The 17,126-nt window shown below is 32.6% G+C and overlaps 3 protein-coding genes and 1 pseudogene across 4 annotated transcripts; 2 read left to right on the top strand and 2 right to left on the bottom strand.

Annotated features, from left to right (window-relative positions):
- Positions 1–1,335, top strand: part of LOC110646929 (uncharacterized) — a 32,470-nt pseudogene extending 31,135 nt beyond the window's left edge.
- A 609-nt stretch (positions 1,336–1,944) lies between these two features.
- LOC110646934 (protein VTE6, chloroplastic) lies at positions 1,945–6,122 on the bottom strand. 2 transcript variants are annotated; one of them, XM_058136467.1, is made up of 5 exons: positions 5,736–6,122; positions 5,106–5,359; positions 4,504–4,627; positions 2,911–3,015; positions 1,945–2,354 (listed from the first exon to the last, which is right to left on the bottom strand). In XM_058136467.1, exons 1-5 carry the CDS (start codon positions 5,985–5,987, stop codon positions 2,250–2,252), a joined length of 840 nt encoding a protein of 279 aa, XP_057992450.1. In that variant the 5' UTR covers positions 5,988–6,122; the 3' UTR covers positions 1,945–2,249. The 2 variants fall into 2 exon arrangements, with proteins under 2 accessions (XP_057992450.1, XP_021656251.2); XM_021800559.2 differs by having other exon boundaries at positions 5,607–6,121.
- A 1,611-nt stretch (positions 6,123–7,733) lies between these two features.
- On the top strand, positions 7,734–11,527 carry LOC110646932 (50S ribosomal protein L13, chloroplastic). Its single transcript, XM_021800557.2, has 4 exons — positions 7,734–8,222; positions 8,408–8,593; positions 9,476–9,646; positions 10,951–11,527. The coding sequence occupies exons 1-4, from the start codon at positions 7,929–7,931 to the stop codon at positions 11,065–11,067; spliced, it is 768 nt and encodes a 255-aa protein (XP_021656249.1). The 5' UTR covers positions 7,734–7,928; the 3' UTR covers positions 11,068–11,527.
- A 12-nt stretch (positions 11,528–11,539) lies between these two features.
- LOC110646933 (protein trichome birefringence-like 41) lies at positions 11,540–13,676 on the bottom strand. Its single transcript, XM_058136595.1, has 5 exons — positions 13,365–13,676; positions 12,849–13,020; positions 12,514–12,689; positions 12,216–12,374; positions 11,540–12,065 (listed from the first exon to the last, which is right to left on the bottom strand). The coding sequence occupies exons 1-5, from the start codon at positions 13,643–13,645 to the stop codon at positions 11,750–11,752; spliced, it is 1,104 nt and encodes a 367-aa protein (XP_057992578.1). The 5' UTR covers positions 13,646–13,676; the 3' UTR covers positions 11,540–11,749.
- Positions 13,677–17,126: the final 3,450 nt, after the last annotated feature.

Below are 17,126 nucleotides of genomic sequence, written 5' to 3' on the forward strand. Positions count from 1 at the left end.
ACAATAAGAGGGTCAACAGACCCTAAAATCCAGCCATTACCCGAGCATCTTTAACTTCCATTGAAGCAACTCCTTAGAATCTGTAGGAGCTGGATCACTGCCATTAACATGACCCCATAATTCTTTCCCTGTGACAAATAATTGAAATTGAAATTCCCAGGCAGAATAATTTTTCCAATGAATCGAACATTGAAAGTCTCAAAATGGTTTGAAGTTGTCATCTTGAACAGCCCAAAGAAAACCAAAAATTTCTGTGACTAAAAGCACGAATATAATCAGAAAACCAAGACCCAAGAGGCTAAGATATTAGGACTGATCACCAAATAAAATCAAGAAAACCAAAAAAAAAAAATCAAAGAACTCAAAGAAGACAAGGAAATACAAATTCAGAGAGAAGGCTCTGATACCATAACAATTTTTGCTGAATGTCTCTCCAATAGGGAGTCCTTTCATTTAAATAGAAATCATTTTGATTTACATTCCTAAAAATCAGCTATAATACCAGCCTAATTATGGAAAGTTATTTACTCCTTAATTACACAGATTCATACAGTTAGCTATAATCCTAAGTATAGAAAGCTATTTATGCCATATTTACAAAGATATGTACAGTTATATGAAAACTAGTAATTCATATGAGTTGGTCACCATACTAACAATTATATCTATCTTCTCTCATCCTTTGCCACTTTAAATGGCAAACATGGTGCATTGCTGAATTTTAATTGGAATCTCAATTCTTCACTATTTATAATGGTGGACATGGACACAAATTTCGCCATTATGACTAATACAAAAAAACATGCTCCATATTCACCATTATAACAGACAAAAAAGGCAATGACTACCATGTTTTCAAAATAAATTTTGCCAACAACATGATTTTGTAAATTTTTTCCTCTCATTGCCATGATTTGAAAATTTGCTTGTGGTGAATGAGGGGAAGAATTTAGTATCTGCTGCAGAAGATGGGATTGTTTACATATGGGAAATAGAGAAAGGGCAAATGATTATGGTGCTTGGCAGTAACATGGAGGGCATTAGTGATGTAGAGTGGTGGCAAAGGGATTGGGGATGTTAAAGTGCATGGGTTTGGATTAGGCAATGAATTTAGTGGCGGGAGTTTGGAATTTTTCAGGGAAAAAGCTTAGCGCCATACGCATAAAAGATACAGTGGATGTAGAGGATGTTCTGACTGGGGCAGCAAGTAATAGAAGAAAGGCCACTGACATGCTCGAGTCCGCAATTGGCGTGAATGAGAGGCGTTTGGAGCTCATTCTCAAGGAGGCCAATGGGGTACCGCCAAAAATGTTGAAAATGAGGAAGTTAACGTAACATGCGAACACATTATAAACAAGTGAAAAAAAAAAAAAGCCAAAATTTTAGGAGGTCCGTGATTTTTTTTTTCCTTAACTATCAAGAAGAGAGTTGTTATTTTATAAAAATTGAGGAAAATTAATTAATTTTCTTTTTTTCAATCTTATTTTTATTCCTATTAAACATAATAACTATTTTTATAATTTATTCTCTTCATCTGTTTTTATTTATTATTTTTTAAAAATTATTTTATTTAAAATTATTTATCATTTTACGAAATTTAAGAAGTATTAATTATTATGTTTTTTAATCTTACCCTTACTTCTACTAAACATATTACAATTTCACCGAAAGATAAAAGTGAATGACAAAAGTATTAAATTTGAAGTGAATTATATCAATGGTCATTAAACTTTAAACTAATTTTCATCATGTTCACAACTAACAATTTGATGCAATTTGATGGGTAAACTATATATATATATATATATATATATATATATATATATATTTTTTTTTTTTTTTTTTTTTCTTTTTTTTTCTGAAAAGCATCGCTAAACTCTAATTGTGTTACAATTAGTTATGCTACATGAGAAGCTGGTGAAGAAATATATACAAAATCCAGTCTCTGAGAAGAAAGTTCTTCATTCATTTGTTTGAACTGAGGAATTAGCATGTCAGCTAATGATACTACAGATAAACTGTGGGAAGTTTAGGATCTTACAACCATACAAGGAATATTATCTGCAAAATAAACAAAACACTTACAAAAGCCCCTTTGGTTGTTAACTGTAACGGGAGGGTAACTTTGTTTGAACACAACCCTGTAATTCAAACAACTGCCAGAAGTAAAACATGGCAAAATGTCTTCCTATATCCCTTATCACACTTTCTTCATTGATGAAACGTATGTACAGCTTGATAATGTTAAATTATGGATTTACGAGTGCAAAGTTCTGGAGCATAACTTGCTTCATCAGGACTGCTAAAATGCTCCCCATAGATATGTTAAGGACATTGACAACATCATTGTTAAGCTGCAAAACAGGGCAAAAACATACGTAAGATATATAGTTTATTATAACGTAAAACATGTTAAGAAGCATCTTCCTAGAATGATGGCCCATATCCTAAACCCATAAATTCAGCTCAGCCTACACACAGAGGTTGAGATGATGCAACATGGAGTTCAGAAAATTGGCATCATGGCCTGCTATGGACAATTATCCATTATTCTGTGGAATATGAGATCTAGAAATTTCTTTTCTAAATGTACTGATTTTCTAGTGGAGGATCCATGCAGGTACTCATTTAAGTCATTTCCAAACAAGGCATATCTCAACCCCCTTGAATTGTTCAGCACTCTATGGGTAGAATATGTTCCATGCATAATGACGGCACATCCATTAAGTTGTTCCAAGGCTAAACAGACGATAAGATGATTAAGTAATCAAAGATCAAGGTTGATCAATGCTCTAACTAACATTCTGGCCAATCAAGCCCGAAACTCTCCTTTACTTCAAATTGATGAAAATAGCTGAGAACAGATGTGACTGATGCATATGTGAAGTAAACATTTATATCATTGCCTACCCATTGAAATCCTTCCTTGCCTTGGAGTGAAGCACCTATTATGCTCTCACCAAAATTAGCAATCTGGGAAGCTATCACACATATAACTGCTTCAGCAGCACGTATCTGTTTCAGACAAAGGAGAAAGGATATGGTTAGAACCTCTAAGACTTACAGGCATCAAGGCATGGGACTGAATAAGAGTATGACACTTGCCAACAAGTAATCTGAAGAAAAATATAATTAAAATACTGTCAGAATGGCTGCCGTCTAGCTTTACTAAGGGCCTTTGAATCCTACTCACATTAAAGATTGAAAATTTAATAGGTCTTGCCCTTGGACCAAAGTAAACTTGGATACATAATTTGACGAATAAGATGGACCAAAATCAAATGACAACTTAATTTATGTTGAATGACTAAGAACAAGAGATAGTTTTATTTATATATAGTTTTAATATATATGAAAAGCATGAAGCAACGATATTCCTTGGGGAATTACTATAGACATCCAGCTCAGTAAGTTATATACAAGTCAATGTTAAATGCACTGGAAATATACTTATTTCTATTTTCCCTTCAACGAATAAATTATTCTGAAATGGGTGGACCATAAGCATCATGACAACCCATAAAAAACTAATAAATGTGGGGAAAATGATTATCCTACACATTCCATGGAAGAAATCATATCTTAAAATATCACAAGAATTGTGAAGTATCATATGTTAGCAACAATATAATTGGTTCCACATGAATCTAGGATTCATTCATTTTCAAGTGCATTGCCCTTCCCCTGAGTTTGTTGATAACAGGCATCAGTTTTTCCTTTTGCAATTTGAAACCAAGTGGAACATAAATAGGTCAAACAATCAACAGAAAACCTGATTCTATTCCCAAAACTCCTTTGTGTTCCCAATCCCACCTAAATATACCTGCATCAAACCCTAATCTTGTGTCCACAACATAATGCTGCTGAATAACAAAAGACCCTGCATACAAAGATCTTGGTTTGCGCCAATCCAAGTCATCTTTTAGTAAACTTGTCACATATTAACCACGAGTGTATACAGCACTACATTTCAAATAGTGATTGTAATAAATATTATAGTTACACAAGAAAATTAACAAATATTTAGGTTAAAAAGATCAAGAACTTTACAAGGGAACATGGAGAAATAAAAAGGAAAGGTGAATTACAAAATCTTAAGAGAATCAAGTTATAAGTTATGCTTACATAGAATATAGTTTGCATTTGACAAGCATTAGCATTAACCTTGTTATAATGCTGAAAAAAAAAAAACTCTGTACATAGGAAAATGCCTAAATAAGGAAAGGTAGTGTTGACAATCACTAGCAATTTTGAAGGAAACAGAAAAGACGCACATGCACCACAAAAATAAAATGTCATGTAGAACAGCAATTTAGTTATGATTTCCTTTTTTTTTTTTTCCTTTTTCCTTTTAACATTTTTGGCTGTATGATCATTTCATCATGCATATGGAGACAAGACAATCCAAACATGAAGGGAAAACACTGTAAATTAAAAAAAAAATGATCCAAAACAATAAACAAAAAAGTTAAGCATAAACAAGGTTCTGATAGAAAATTATACCTCACCCATGAAACAACCAATAGAGGCAAGAAGAATTGATGCCAACAATCCAGCTAATGTTCCCTCAACACTTACAGCCCCTTCTGTTCCCCTTGGAACTACCTTAAATGTTGTAACAAGATACCTGCCCATGCCTCCCAAATTGAAACAATAAAACTGAGTAATAATTTCAGGAGTTAACCAATATATACATAAGGATATATCTTTCCAGATGACTTGTATATTCTTTTTTGTTTCTTTTCAAGGAATACAAAGGACAAGCAAAAAGTGCCACAAACAAGATGCAAGTAACATAAATGGAGAGTGCTATAGTGCATTTTTCAAGAGACCAGATGATTGAACATACAATGCAGCCAACTGCAAATGAGATAGCATAATAATTTGTGCGCTTTGTCTTTAAGTGAATGAATTGAAATGAAACTTAATAAATTGGTTTGATTGTGGTAATTGTATATTCATCATCCATGTTGTCACGATCATATGAAGATCAAATGGCCACAAAAATCCAAACCTTCTCACAGATTTGCAATTTTACCCAAAAACTTTTTAATTTCGTCAATTTACCCTATCTATTTCTCACAATACAGAGTTGCATTACTTACGTAGTTTTTCCATATGCCTTCCCTATCTCGCTTGAGACAGTATCACTCAACTTAGTACAGAAACTGGCTACAAATCCAAGTTCCCAAAGCCGAGAAAATGCCTCTCCCCCTATTCTATTAATCAACAAAAAAGCGCAGAGACAACCAGCAGCACTGGAACCAATCACACTGCCAGGTCCCCTTCTTCCCTTCCTCTTCTCAGCCACTCCCTGGGCTTCCTTTTGCGCCATTTTCACCTTCGTAGCTGCGGTGCCCTGGCAGCACAAAGAATTTAAAAAGGATGCAATCGCTAAGAAAATTACCCTTTAAAGCAGCCAATCGATTAAAATTATTGTTTTCATCGATATGCTCCAAGTCCTATAGTTTCAATTTTGTGCACAGAACAAAATCAAATTCTTAACAATTAAAAAAATTAACCACATACTGAAACCAAGCAAAAATAAAATAAAATAAAACAAACACTTAAGACACACGGATATGAACGTAGAGGTTTGGACTCACTATAACGAAATAAGAAGCAACGAGGAGGAACCCAGAAGGCCCAAAAGCGCGCCAAGTGAGAGTGCCCAAAAGAAATGCAGCGCAAATGCCAGATAGAGAAAGCCCAGAGACCAGAATAGGAGAACCCACAGTGAATATCAACAAGTTGTTGAAGAAAGCAGATCGCCAAGTGGGCGGCGATGATTGGATCAAATTCATCGCCTCCGATAGAGCTCCCTGCAAGGAGAATGCTTGGGGTCTGTGGGGCGAAGGCAACATTTTGGGAAATCTAGGACTAGGGGCAGGAGCAGCTAGGGTTTTCTTAAGTGGAATTGGAGATTTGGCGAAGTGAAGAGGAGGGAAGGAACTGGAATTGACGTAAAGAAGAGCGGACAATGCCATTTTTATGTTGTTCCTTTGCGTTTTCTGGAGAGAAGCTCAACGGAAAAGGGTCGCGCGTGGCTCCTGCGTGCTGCCGCCGGAATTTGATCCATGAGTCCTGGACAAATGGGCTCGAGCTCCGTAACCCAAAAAAAAAAATAAAAAAATAAAATAAAACTCTAATTTATAAATGATTATTATTAAATAAATTAATAAAATGACAATCTAATCTATGATAAAAAAGAATATATTTAATCCTAAAAAAAAATATATTTAAAATAGCTTTTAAAAAATAAATTTAAAATAAAACATTACAAAAATTATTATAATTAATGAGATTCGAGTCTCAATATTCAATGTAAAGTGTAAGATAAAATAAATAATTAATAAAAATTAAAAATATTAATTTATTTTATTTATTTTTAAATTTATTAATTTTGAAAAATTTATTATTTAAACCTAAACTAATTATTTAATTTTTTTATTTCAAATTAAAATTTTTTTAAATTCAACTATTTAATCATTATAATTTAAATAATATAATTATATAATCTCTTTAATTTTTAAATTTACCAACTATTTAGTCATTATTTATAATTATTATAGTTTTTTTGACTAAGTTAATTAACAGAAAAATTGATGAGATAGATTAAGCAGTAACAAATAGGAGAATAAATAGTATATTATTCAAAATATATTAACTGAATAATTATTATTATTATTATTATTATTTTTTATTTTTTTATGAAAGGCAGCATTGAGATAAAGGAACCAACAAGGATCCAAATAACAAATAAAAGAGAAGGTCCCTAAGCATCTTAACATATTCTGGCAAAAAACCATCAGGGTCCGAAAGGCCCACAGCCTGTAAACTTAAAGGTAGAGTCCATGGCTTACAAAAATGGGGTCCTAATAAGCTGCTCAAACCAAACCAAGAGAAAGGTCCAATCAAGCATAACCCCAGCAGCTTGAGAAACATCAAACAAGATGTATAGCCACCTAACAAACAGCGCCTCCTTTACTAAAAACCGGTTTTGAGGAAGATGAAGACCACGGGAAGCATAAAAGGAGCCATGCATGGTAGAGCCACCATTGGTGGAAAAGCCACCCCCATTATAACGACCCCAGAAACACGAGCAAATAAGGAACTATTATTGTCAACTCCAACAGAGTAGAACCACGGAAAAGTCGAACGATCTGGAAGGCTTGTTAAATCTCCGGCATTCTCAATCTCTTATAGCCTAGGAAATCACCGCATGGCTCCGAAGATATCCTTGAGAATACCAAACCATTAGACTTCGATGATAATGTTAAGATCCACTTGCAAACAACACACGGAATATAAAAGAAAACTATAAATAGAGCAGCAACCAAATAGCCTTTAAAATTATCCTTAAACCACAAAAATCTAGTTACTCTCCAAAACTATTTACATCCCGATCCAATAATGGGGAGGGAACCCAAATCGGGTCGAGGAAGAAGGGTGGCCTTCCCCTGTCTGGAGGGGCAGATAAAGGCCTACAAGCTGCAGAAATAAGGGCTTTACCTAAGAAGGAAAAGAAGAAAAATTGAGAGAAAATTTCTCTCTCTAAAAGGTAGAGTGAGATGGACGTTAACGTTTAATTGAATAATTAATTTGATTAAAACATAGGAAATAAATTTTAATTTTTTTATTAATTTTTTAATATTTTATAATTTTAACACATTTCCTTTCTTTTTCACTTGATCCCAAACAAAAATAGCCTCACTCCATTCAAATAGAACGGAGTGTTGGGCTTAGAAAGCTTTGCCCAGTGGCTCAAATGATCTATTATGGGCTCAACATAATCACTCTAGTCAAGCCCTAACCATAAAATCCTTAAAAAAGAAGAAGGGGAATCATCTTATCCAGTTGTAATTGAAGGCACTAGGCAGAACAGAACCAGAACGATTGGGGAATAGAGAAGCTGAAGTAAGGAGAGAATGTCAATTCTGTGTGTACCATCTTCTATGACGCCCTCTTCTTCTTTATCTTCTTCGACTACTGCCAGTACAACTCAACCTTATTTTTCTTCTGCAAGCAAGTCCTCCATTACTAGCAGTCCGTTTATTGTGGGGTTCTCTTTGCTAAAATCAAAATCATGTATACGGACGGCGTTTCCTGTTTCTAGCTGCCGCAATTTTGTGGTTCGGTCTCAGAAGAAGGAAGAAAAGGACCTTGCTCGTGTACCCCTCGACCAACGTTGGATGTTCGAGGAGTCCGAGCTTAATGGCCCTGTAATTCTAATTCCCTTTTTTGTTATTTTTAGATTTTGATTTATTGACTTTGCTTTCAATAGAACTCTCATTTACTCTAATCCTTGCATTTTTTTTTTTTGAAATTTGCGGAGAAACATGGATGTGATACTGGGTTCATGTTCTGCTCCTAAATGTCGCAATCTTAGTTGGGTTTTGTTTTGTAGGACATTTGGAATAAGACTTGGTATCCTAAAGCTGCAGACCATGTGAACACGGATAAACCCTGGTATGTTGTTGATGCAACTGATAAAATTCTTGGGAGACTGGCATCCACGATTGCTATTTATATTCGTGGAAAGAATTTGGCAACCTATACTCCTAGCGTGGACATGGGGGCATTTGTGATTGTGGTATGTAGTTTTTGTAGTTATGTGTATATATTGCCTTCATTGCATTAGCAACGTACATTGACTACTTGCTCTGAATGTGTCAAATATTGCCAATGTGTTATGAAGATAGATCTTGACACATCATTCACTTTCTGCGTTTTTGTGTTTCCTGGTCTCTCTGTCAATTGATTTTGTGTGTATCAAGGGTAATGAAATGCCACTTGATTACAAGCTTTTTTCTGCATATACGGAATTCAAATGGTTCATTCTAATTTAGTTTTAGCTTCAAAGTTTAATCTCATCTGTAATGGTTGGGTGAGCCTATTTTTCTTTATTGAGAGGTCCTGAGTTTTTTTTAATAATCTTGCATTTCTTGTAAGTACCACCTTCTTCAAGTTGGTAGGTGTAAGTTGATCTGAAGGCTGCATGCAGCAATTGAATGTCAAAAAGGTGTTTTAATACAAAAATCTAGGTGCACTATAAGGTGCTATTATTCATTTTAACCATCTGACAACTACTCAACAACTTCCCTGGGTGCTGCTATATTTTGGTGTTATCTCTGGATATTTATTATGATTAGAGGCTTTAAAGTTTTCAACATAGGTGATGTTACAGCTTAGTTTGAGCACTGAACATCCTTGCACAAAATGCATTGTCTTATTTTCACGTGGTTCTGCCTAATTTCATAATTTGTGATAAAAAAACCTTTTCTAAACCATGTGAATAATGTTTTTGTTTTAGTTAGTTGCTCATAATTCTACCTGCTTCTCAAGGTCTGGTCCCTGGGAGGTTTAGTGGGACTTATCTAGTTCTACAAGAGTGTGGGCTGTTGTAATAGGCTTGCAAACATGCATTAGTCACAATTTTAAGTGCATGAAATTCTGAAACTTTTGATCTCAAAAGGTGAATGCTGAAAAGGTTGCTGTGTCTGGGAAGAAAAGGACCCAAAAGCTATACAGAAGGCATTCAGGAAGACCTGGTGGTATGAAAGTGGAGACATTTGATCAGCTACAACAGAGGATTCCAGAAAGAATTATTGAACATGCTGTTCGTGGTATGCTTCCTAAAGGGAGGGTGAGTTCTAAAGTTCTAACTCAGTGATTGTTCATATAATGTACTAAAGGTTTTCCTTTTTCCTTCTTGTGTGTATATGATGGGCCATTGCAATGTGGTCTAGATTTTTTTCACCAAAAGAGTTCCCTCCCTGCCCCCTCCTGCTTGTCATTTTAGGTGCTATTTCATTCTATAGGCTTACTTTGTTGATTTTATTGTTATGGGGTCTTTTCTTGGATGCATCTTGTGTATGTTGTGCTGTGCCCCCATTCTTTTTTAAGTGAGTTTCCATTGAATGAGAATAAAAAAAAAATGAAGGACTGACAAAATTAGATTTTATCGTTGATGTTATGGAATTCATTCGCTTTTGGAATTTTATGGAATTTTTCTTGCTTTTAGCTTTTCTGTGAGTCTGCTTATTCTGGCATTCCAGACCAAAGCTTTCTGCTTTGTACCAGTCCTTGTGTTCTTGATTAGGCTTGGTGCATGATTATTCCAGTTGGTGTGACATGTTAAAGAACTTAAAAGTGGAAACACTGAGTGTTGAAGTGTGAGTCTCCAAATACAATGGGTTAACTTAGGGAATGTATTGGAGCTGCTAAGCATAATTCAGTTAGTGAATGGTACAATTTGAGCCATTAGGAATAGTGGAATGCCTATGATATGATCTGCTTAGCCAACCAACCAGTGCCAGAAGGTTGAGGATGGATCCACCATGAAGCTAGATGGTTTACCGTGAAGTTAGATGGTTTTTGGATACTTGACTTTTGCAGATTTTATGATGTGCTACTGCTTTGCCATTTTTAAGTTCTTACCCTCTCCCACTTCCTGAGGATGATCTATAATGCAACCATAAGATTAATCTATTGTGATTTGAAGGTTACAAGTTCAAACTGTGGAAACTCTGCACACTGTAAGGGGAAGGTTGTGTACTTTTGACCATCCTCATAGCCTGTAATGCAAGAAGTCTTGTGTACTGACACATTCCTTTTTTATCCTCTTATACAGGTTGTGTGGTTACAGCAGAGTTAGGGGCATAATTTGGAAACAAAATTATTCATGCTGTGAAAAAATTGTCCCACTTGCTTTGCTTGCAAACAATCTATATGCATATATGTGATCTTTTCATGTCTAGGTCTGTTTAGTTGCGCTTGTGAATTAGTATGCATGTATCTTTCCTTTGATCTATTACAATCTCTGTTCTCTCTGTGACCATATATTTGTTATTGTCAAGTTTAATAGATTCTTCTACTCTGTTATGCCTGCATGAATGGGTTTGGTTGCTACACAGTTGAATTACGTTTGATGATAATTGTTTACTGCAGCTTGGTAGAGCATTATTCAACCACCTTAAGGTATACAAGGGCCCGGACCACCCACATGAGGCTCAGAAGCCCATTGAGCTGCCCATAAGGGACAAGAGGATACAAAAGCAGAGATAGATTTGCATCAAGATCTAGCTTGAGATGTCACAAGCAAAGTCTCTGGTCCATATTGATTGCCTTGACAAAATCTATGGTGACGTGGATTTGAGTTCCGTGCCTGGGCTTCCTCCATTCGAGAGCCTGTTCATGCTTGTTTTTTGCCAGTAGAGAAATTTGAAATTAGAGTTGCTTGCTTTTGGCTAATAATTGTTGCTGATTCTGATGGAAATTTATTATTATTATTATTATTTGTAGCTTTCTGTTGTTCAATCTCTATGCACTTTAATCTAAAATGTATCTCACAGAAAATTGAATTCAATAACTTGAAGGAAAGGATTAAATCCTCTGTGACTTTATGGATGAGGAATTGTACTGTGGACCGAGAGCCTAGTTTAGCATATTCTATCAGTGAATTGGGGTCTCTGGTGACTTTGGAGCGGTGGGAAACGTATTGAGTGAAATTTTGCAATTTGATTCATCGGTTGTGTTACATAACAAATATCGCCTTAAACGACTTGCGTTTAAATGATACACCCAAAATATTGTTAGAAAATGTAAACCTAACATCTGCTTCTTTGATTCTCATTGTGGAGTTTTGAACATCTTTTTGAAGATTTTGAGATTCAATTTAACTCGTTTATCTAATTATTAAATTAATCCCTTTTCTGGGTACTTGATCATTTATTTTTATTTTTAACATTTACTGTAACTTGCTTCCCTCTCCAGTAACAAGAATGGAATACAAAAGTTGATTCCATGTATCAGGAACTCCAGCAAGACACCAATGGCTGCAATCATTCCCCTTTTTTGCCTCGTATCCATAAATGGAAGGGTGGCCATCTTTCCTTAGCTGTGAAAGTGTTGTTATGTCAAGCAATGTAACAGCTATTTTCATCTCACTCAACACTTGTTTTACCACTGTAGCTGCTGGTGGTGAACCTCCTGGATATGTTCTTCCACTTATTGGTTGAGTTTCGCCAATGCAGGTCGATTTGGTTTCGTTCCATTCCTCACCACTGATATATCGTCATCCACCAAAAATAATCCAACAATTAATAATCATTTGGAGAATATTATATGCAAATCACTACAACAAAAGAGGTTTATAACAATATTTTTTTTGTGCGTCAATATAAATTAGGCTACCATGGTGGCAGTGACAATACTTATAATGGGTTGGAGAAATGCCTTGGAAGAATACTTTGGTAACGTTGGGATTAATAGTGGTGTCTACCCACTTTGACCATGTAGTAAGTCCATCTTTAAAAGCAACCAGACGATCCATGTCTTTCCGAATTGTTTTTCCTTCTTGAATGTAGTCCCATCTATAACTCAACACAAAATATATATTAATTAAGGCTTCTCATTATTATTTAATTATTTTCATATATCTATATCTTAATTATTAATTAATTAAGTAATAAATACATATATAAATGGGTTTTCTAGCAAGCATATTCTTACGGTTGTTCACTTCCTTTGTGAAGCCACCAATGCCAAGTGTTGAAGATGAGCATGTCGTATCCTTTCCAATAATTCCCATTTTCAATAGAATCCAGCTTTAAAACCTTGCCTATCTTTTCTTTCACTAAATCAACTAAAAATGCATTACGAGATAAAACCACAGAAATCTCATAATCCTGCATGCAAATTAATTCCTAGTTAGGATCCAATACAAAACCCATGTATATGAGAGAGATATTGTCATTAAAACGTAGATACTCCATCATTAGATAATAATGGGGCAACTTAATTGAATAATTAGTGAATCTAAAAGAAGATTGCATGCATATAATTACATGCAAAGAAAAGGTAGAGACGTCTCCTTTTCTTTGAATAGTGAACTTTGATTGGGGAACCGATGCATGCAGCATGCATGTGAGAGATTGCCATTGATTCAGGCTTAGAGAGTCCCCTACGAACAATATTTTCTTCCCTTTATTCCTCCTCAAAAAATCCTGGCCATCAAATCTGCATCGATCATGAGATATTTTTAGGCTTTTGCACACACACACACATATAAACATCAACTTTTGCTATAAATATCAACTTTTGCACACATACATATATAAATGAAAGCATGATGTATATTATGTGCCTTTTTCACCATAATGAAAGTTTAAATATTAATTTTATAAATTATTAATTAATTATATATCTAAAAAAAATAATGCAATTATAAAGCAACTCTACCACGGTGAAATTGATTAATTCTTTTGAATTCTTGAAAACCATGGCCTAATCAGATTCAGCTGCTTACAGAAAGAGTGCATATATATATATATATGCAGATGAAACCCATTTTTAAAATGTACCTTGGTAAAGCACAAGCACTAGGCATCCATCTGTATTTGAGATATAACTTATCAGGACGTCCATTTTTCTGGCAATCAAATTGTTTCTCAATAAACGGGCACACTGATGTGTCGTATATAGGATAAGAATCATCATAGACCCAACTCCCTTGGAAGAAATCACACCCACCCTGCTTTGTATCATACAACAATTTGGCATTGGATTGGTGAAGAAATGACATGAGAATAAAAGCATTATAAGCTAAGGAGCGAATGCCAAAAACCCCATGTCCCATTCTCATTCTCACAGAAGGATAGGATGAGGAGTACTGTGACAAGTGTGGTGAGATTCAGGGAATGCAGCAGCAGATAAGGACCATATATACACAAAGGTTTGTTAGAGAGGAGGTGGCTTTGTGTAAAGCAAAAGCTAACCTCTTGGGAAGCTAATTTTCTAGCCTTTCTCAACTATATATAAATGGTGTTAGGAGTTAGGACCCGTCTCTCTTTAATTTAGAGACGTAAACTCTAATTTCTCATCATTTCTTTGTTCAACAATTATTGCTTTTTTGGCCTCTCCTTCAAGGGAAAGCTAGTTAGCTAGCCAAGCTCTCCCTTTTACAGCCAAGTACATGAGAGAAATTATAAGAAAATGATAGAGAAGTAATTAAAGAATCTTTCCTTTTCTTCTTCTTCTTCTTCTTCTTCTTCTTCTTCTTCTTCTTCTTCTTCTTCTTCTTCATTTTTTTTTTTATATAGGGAGTGCATGATATAGAATTTTTTTGGGGCTGTTATATTTTATTATAGATTTAAAATTTTATGCTTTGTATTAATAATTTATTTTATATATTTAATTTTAATGACTATTATTATATTAACATATTTAAAAAATAATTTTATATTTTATTTTTATGACTTATTTGATTTATATCAAAATTATATTAAATAAAATAATATGTTTTAAATTTATAAAAAAAGGAAAAAAAATATATTAAAAATGATTATGAGAAATGTAAAAAGATAATAAAATGATGATTAATTTTTAATTTTCCTTTAAAAAGGAATGATTAAATTTTAAATTAATTTAAAGTTCATTAATATATAATAATTCTTATGCATGCACAAAATCAAATTTTCGACTAAAATAGGTAAGAAAAATAATTGAAATTTAAATAAGGTATTTTTTTATATAATTATTTTTGCGCATCAAAACATATCAAGAAAATATTTTCTATTAATTAGGCTATAAACTAGTTAAGTAATTTCATATTATTATGAGTGATTACTAATTTACTATTTAAAGAAGAAAAGAAAATTATTTAAAGAATTAATTGAGAGATTTCTTATTAAAATAGATGAAAATTAATTTTAGTTAAAAAAGAAATTAATTGGAAAATAGTTAACTAATTTTCTATTAATATGAGTGAAGATTTTTCATTGATTGTGGTGTGAAAGGTAATAATTATGAAAATTTTTGATTAATTTAATTAATAATTAATTTATTATATTTTAACAAGTCAATTTTTCTTCATAATTTATTACGTGATAATATTAAAAAAGAAATTTGCTTAATTTATATACATGAATAGATTAATTGTCTATTTATTGTTGTGTGAAAGGTGATAATTATAGAATTTCTTGTTAATTTATTAATAATTACCTTATTATTATTTTCTGATCAATTTCCCCTCATAATTTGCCATATAGCAATATAAAAAAAAAATTTGTCTGATATAGATTCATACTATATGAGTTTGAGAAAGCCAATGTTAATGATAGGTGGTGTTATTATCTTATTGATAGTATCCCTTGATACTATAATTCTTCCATACCCAAAAATAGTATATCGAATCAATAACTGAGTGTTTAAATATCTTGAATTTATATATTTTATTAATAAATTATTATCAGCCTTAAAAAATAATCTACTTAATTTATCTCAAAAATTAATTTAAAAAAGAAGAATGTCCAAAGTTTTATAAGGAGCTCATTATTTCTATTTTAAACCAATATAAAATATTAATATATCCTCCTCAAATATTTATGAAAAGTCTAAATATTGATCATGAAGTCTCTAATACTATTTTAAATAAATAGATCAAGCTTAACTCACCCATAAAAGTTAACTTAATAGAGAGGAGAGAACTAATAGAGAGGAGAGAAAGAGGAGAACCTAAGGCCTCATTTACCTTTATCGTAAATCCATCAATGTGGAATATTAACAATGGATATTTTAATTAACTTATATTTAACTTTTATTTATTTGCTAGATGTAATTTTTTTTGGAGCATATAAGATTTTTCTTTTTTAATTTATGATTATCTTAGCTAGATGACGAGGGTAATAATAATTTTTACTTGCATGTTTCTAATTACTAAAAATTAATTTTAAAAAAGAACTTCATTTTTACAAATTTTATAGTAAAATATATAATAAAAATAAATAATTCCTTATTTATATAAATTTTATATTATGATTGCTATCTTAATGGTTGAATTACAAAACACTTTACAATTAATTACAACTATTAATTATAAACAGTTGGCATTGACTGCTACTATTAAACTTAATAAAATCTTAAAATTGTCTAACAACAAAAACTTAATTATTTTATTAATTAAATAATAATTATAATTTAAATTCATAGTTTGATAAAATTTTAGATGATTTTGTAATATTATTGATAAAAATATTTATTCTTAATTAGATTATTAATTATTCTAAAAAATAAATTTTCACCATTCTTTTTTTTTTTTAAAGAAAACAGATAATTTTTATTTATAAATATATAGTTTTACAATTAACATCTATAATAAAATTCAACTTTTAAATATAAAATACCAAAATGAAAGTGTTTTATTATACCAATAATAATTGTAACTTGGTTTGCCCCCAAATTATAGCACTGTTCTTGCTATAAATCCTGCATCTTTTTGTTGATTAGTGATTAGTTTTTCTTTTTAGATTTATATTTTTTTTAAATCTTTATTGTGAATATATGGTTTTTCCCTTTGTTTTTTTATCGTTAAAATTCACACCATCAATTACTTCGTCGGTGCTTTAATATGTTTGTTAATTTATTCACCCCCATTAACACTTCTAATTGATTTGTCAAAGACTTATATCAACTCCACTTTATTTATCTGATTATGAGGAAATTATCCACCATCAAATTAAAAATTTACATTTTTTTTAATATAAAAAAGCTTTTCCACATATTTAAGGTTTATTTGAGTCTCTTTATTTTCATGTTGATGGGGCTTCAACCAAAACCCACTCAAATGATCTCTGCTTATAGGATGGAGAAGGGGTCCCCATCCCAAAGTAAAGATGCTTTACAAAATGTGAAAGCATTGACCATTGCAGATGACTACTGAAAAAAGGGTGGACCAACTGAATGGGAAAGGCCGGTTTTTAATTAATTTGAGAGAACCTCCATTTTTATAATTTTTTTTTTATAAAAAAAAACAAACCCTTACACACGAAACAAATTATTGATTGCAAAGTGATTTTCTGTGTCAAAAACTCTTTATTTATTTATCATGATAATGACGGTGAATGAATAAATACATGAAATAGTATCTTTTATTATTTTTTATTGATAGGAATTCATTAACATATACACCTGAGACAGAAACAGTATACACCCTAAAGTACACCATAGCACCAAACTGATACACTGCAACACCTTAGACTTTAGAGATAGGGCACACCCTAAGTTATACCATAGCACCCAACTCACACACTATAACTCCTTAGACTTTTGTCTTTTCTTGATAGAAA

Source organism: Hevea brasiliensis, chromosome 15 (assembly GCF_030052815.1).
Source record: "Hevea brasiliensis isolate MT/VB/25A 57/8 chromosome 15, ASM3005281v1, whole genome shotgun sequence".
Taxonomy (NCBI): Eukaryota; Viridiplantae; Streptophyta; class Magnoliopsida; order Malpighiales; family Euphorbiaceae; genus Hevea; species Hevea brasiliensis.

Coding starts and splice junctions, on each gene's coding strand:
- LOC110646933 (XM_058136595.1), bottom strand. CDS start 13,645: ATGAGAATGGGACATGGGGTTTTTGGCATTCGCTCCTTAGCTTATAAT. Junction 12,690..12,848: donor TCTCTACCTTTTCTTTGCAT/GTAATTATATGC, acceptor ATTTGCATGCAG/GATTATGAGATTTCTGTGGT. Junction 12,375..12,513: donor CACAAAGGAAGTGAACAACC/GTAAGAATATGC, acceptor GTTGAGTTATAG/ATGGGACTACATTCAAGAAG.
- LOC110646932 (XM_021800557.2), top strand. CDS start 7,929: ATGTCAATTCTGTGTGTACCATCTTCTATGACGCCCTCTTCTTCTTTA. Junction 8,223..8,407: donor AGTCCGAGCTTAATGGCCCT/GTAATTCTAATT, acceptor TTTGTTTTGTAG/GACATTTGGAATAAGACTTG. Junction 8,594..9,475: donor TGGGGGCATTTGTGATTGTG/GTATGTAGTTTT, acceptor TGATCTCAAAAG/GTGAATGCTGAAAAGGTTGC.
- LOC110646934 (XM_021800559.2), bottom strand. CDS start 5,987: ATGGCATTGTCCGCTCTTCTTTACGTCAATTCCAGTTCCTTCCCTCCT. Junction 4,628..5,105: donor AAGGCATATGGAAAAACTAC/GTAAGTAATGCA, acceptor AGGCATGGGCAG/GTATCTTGTTACAACATTTA. Junction 2,355..2,910: donor GCAAGGAAGGATTTCAATGG/GTAGGCAATGAT, acceptor CCTGTTTTGCAG/CTTAACAATGATGTTGTCAA.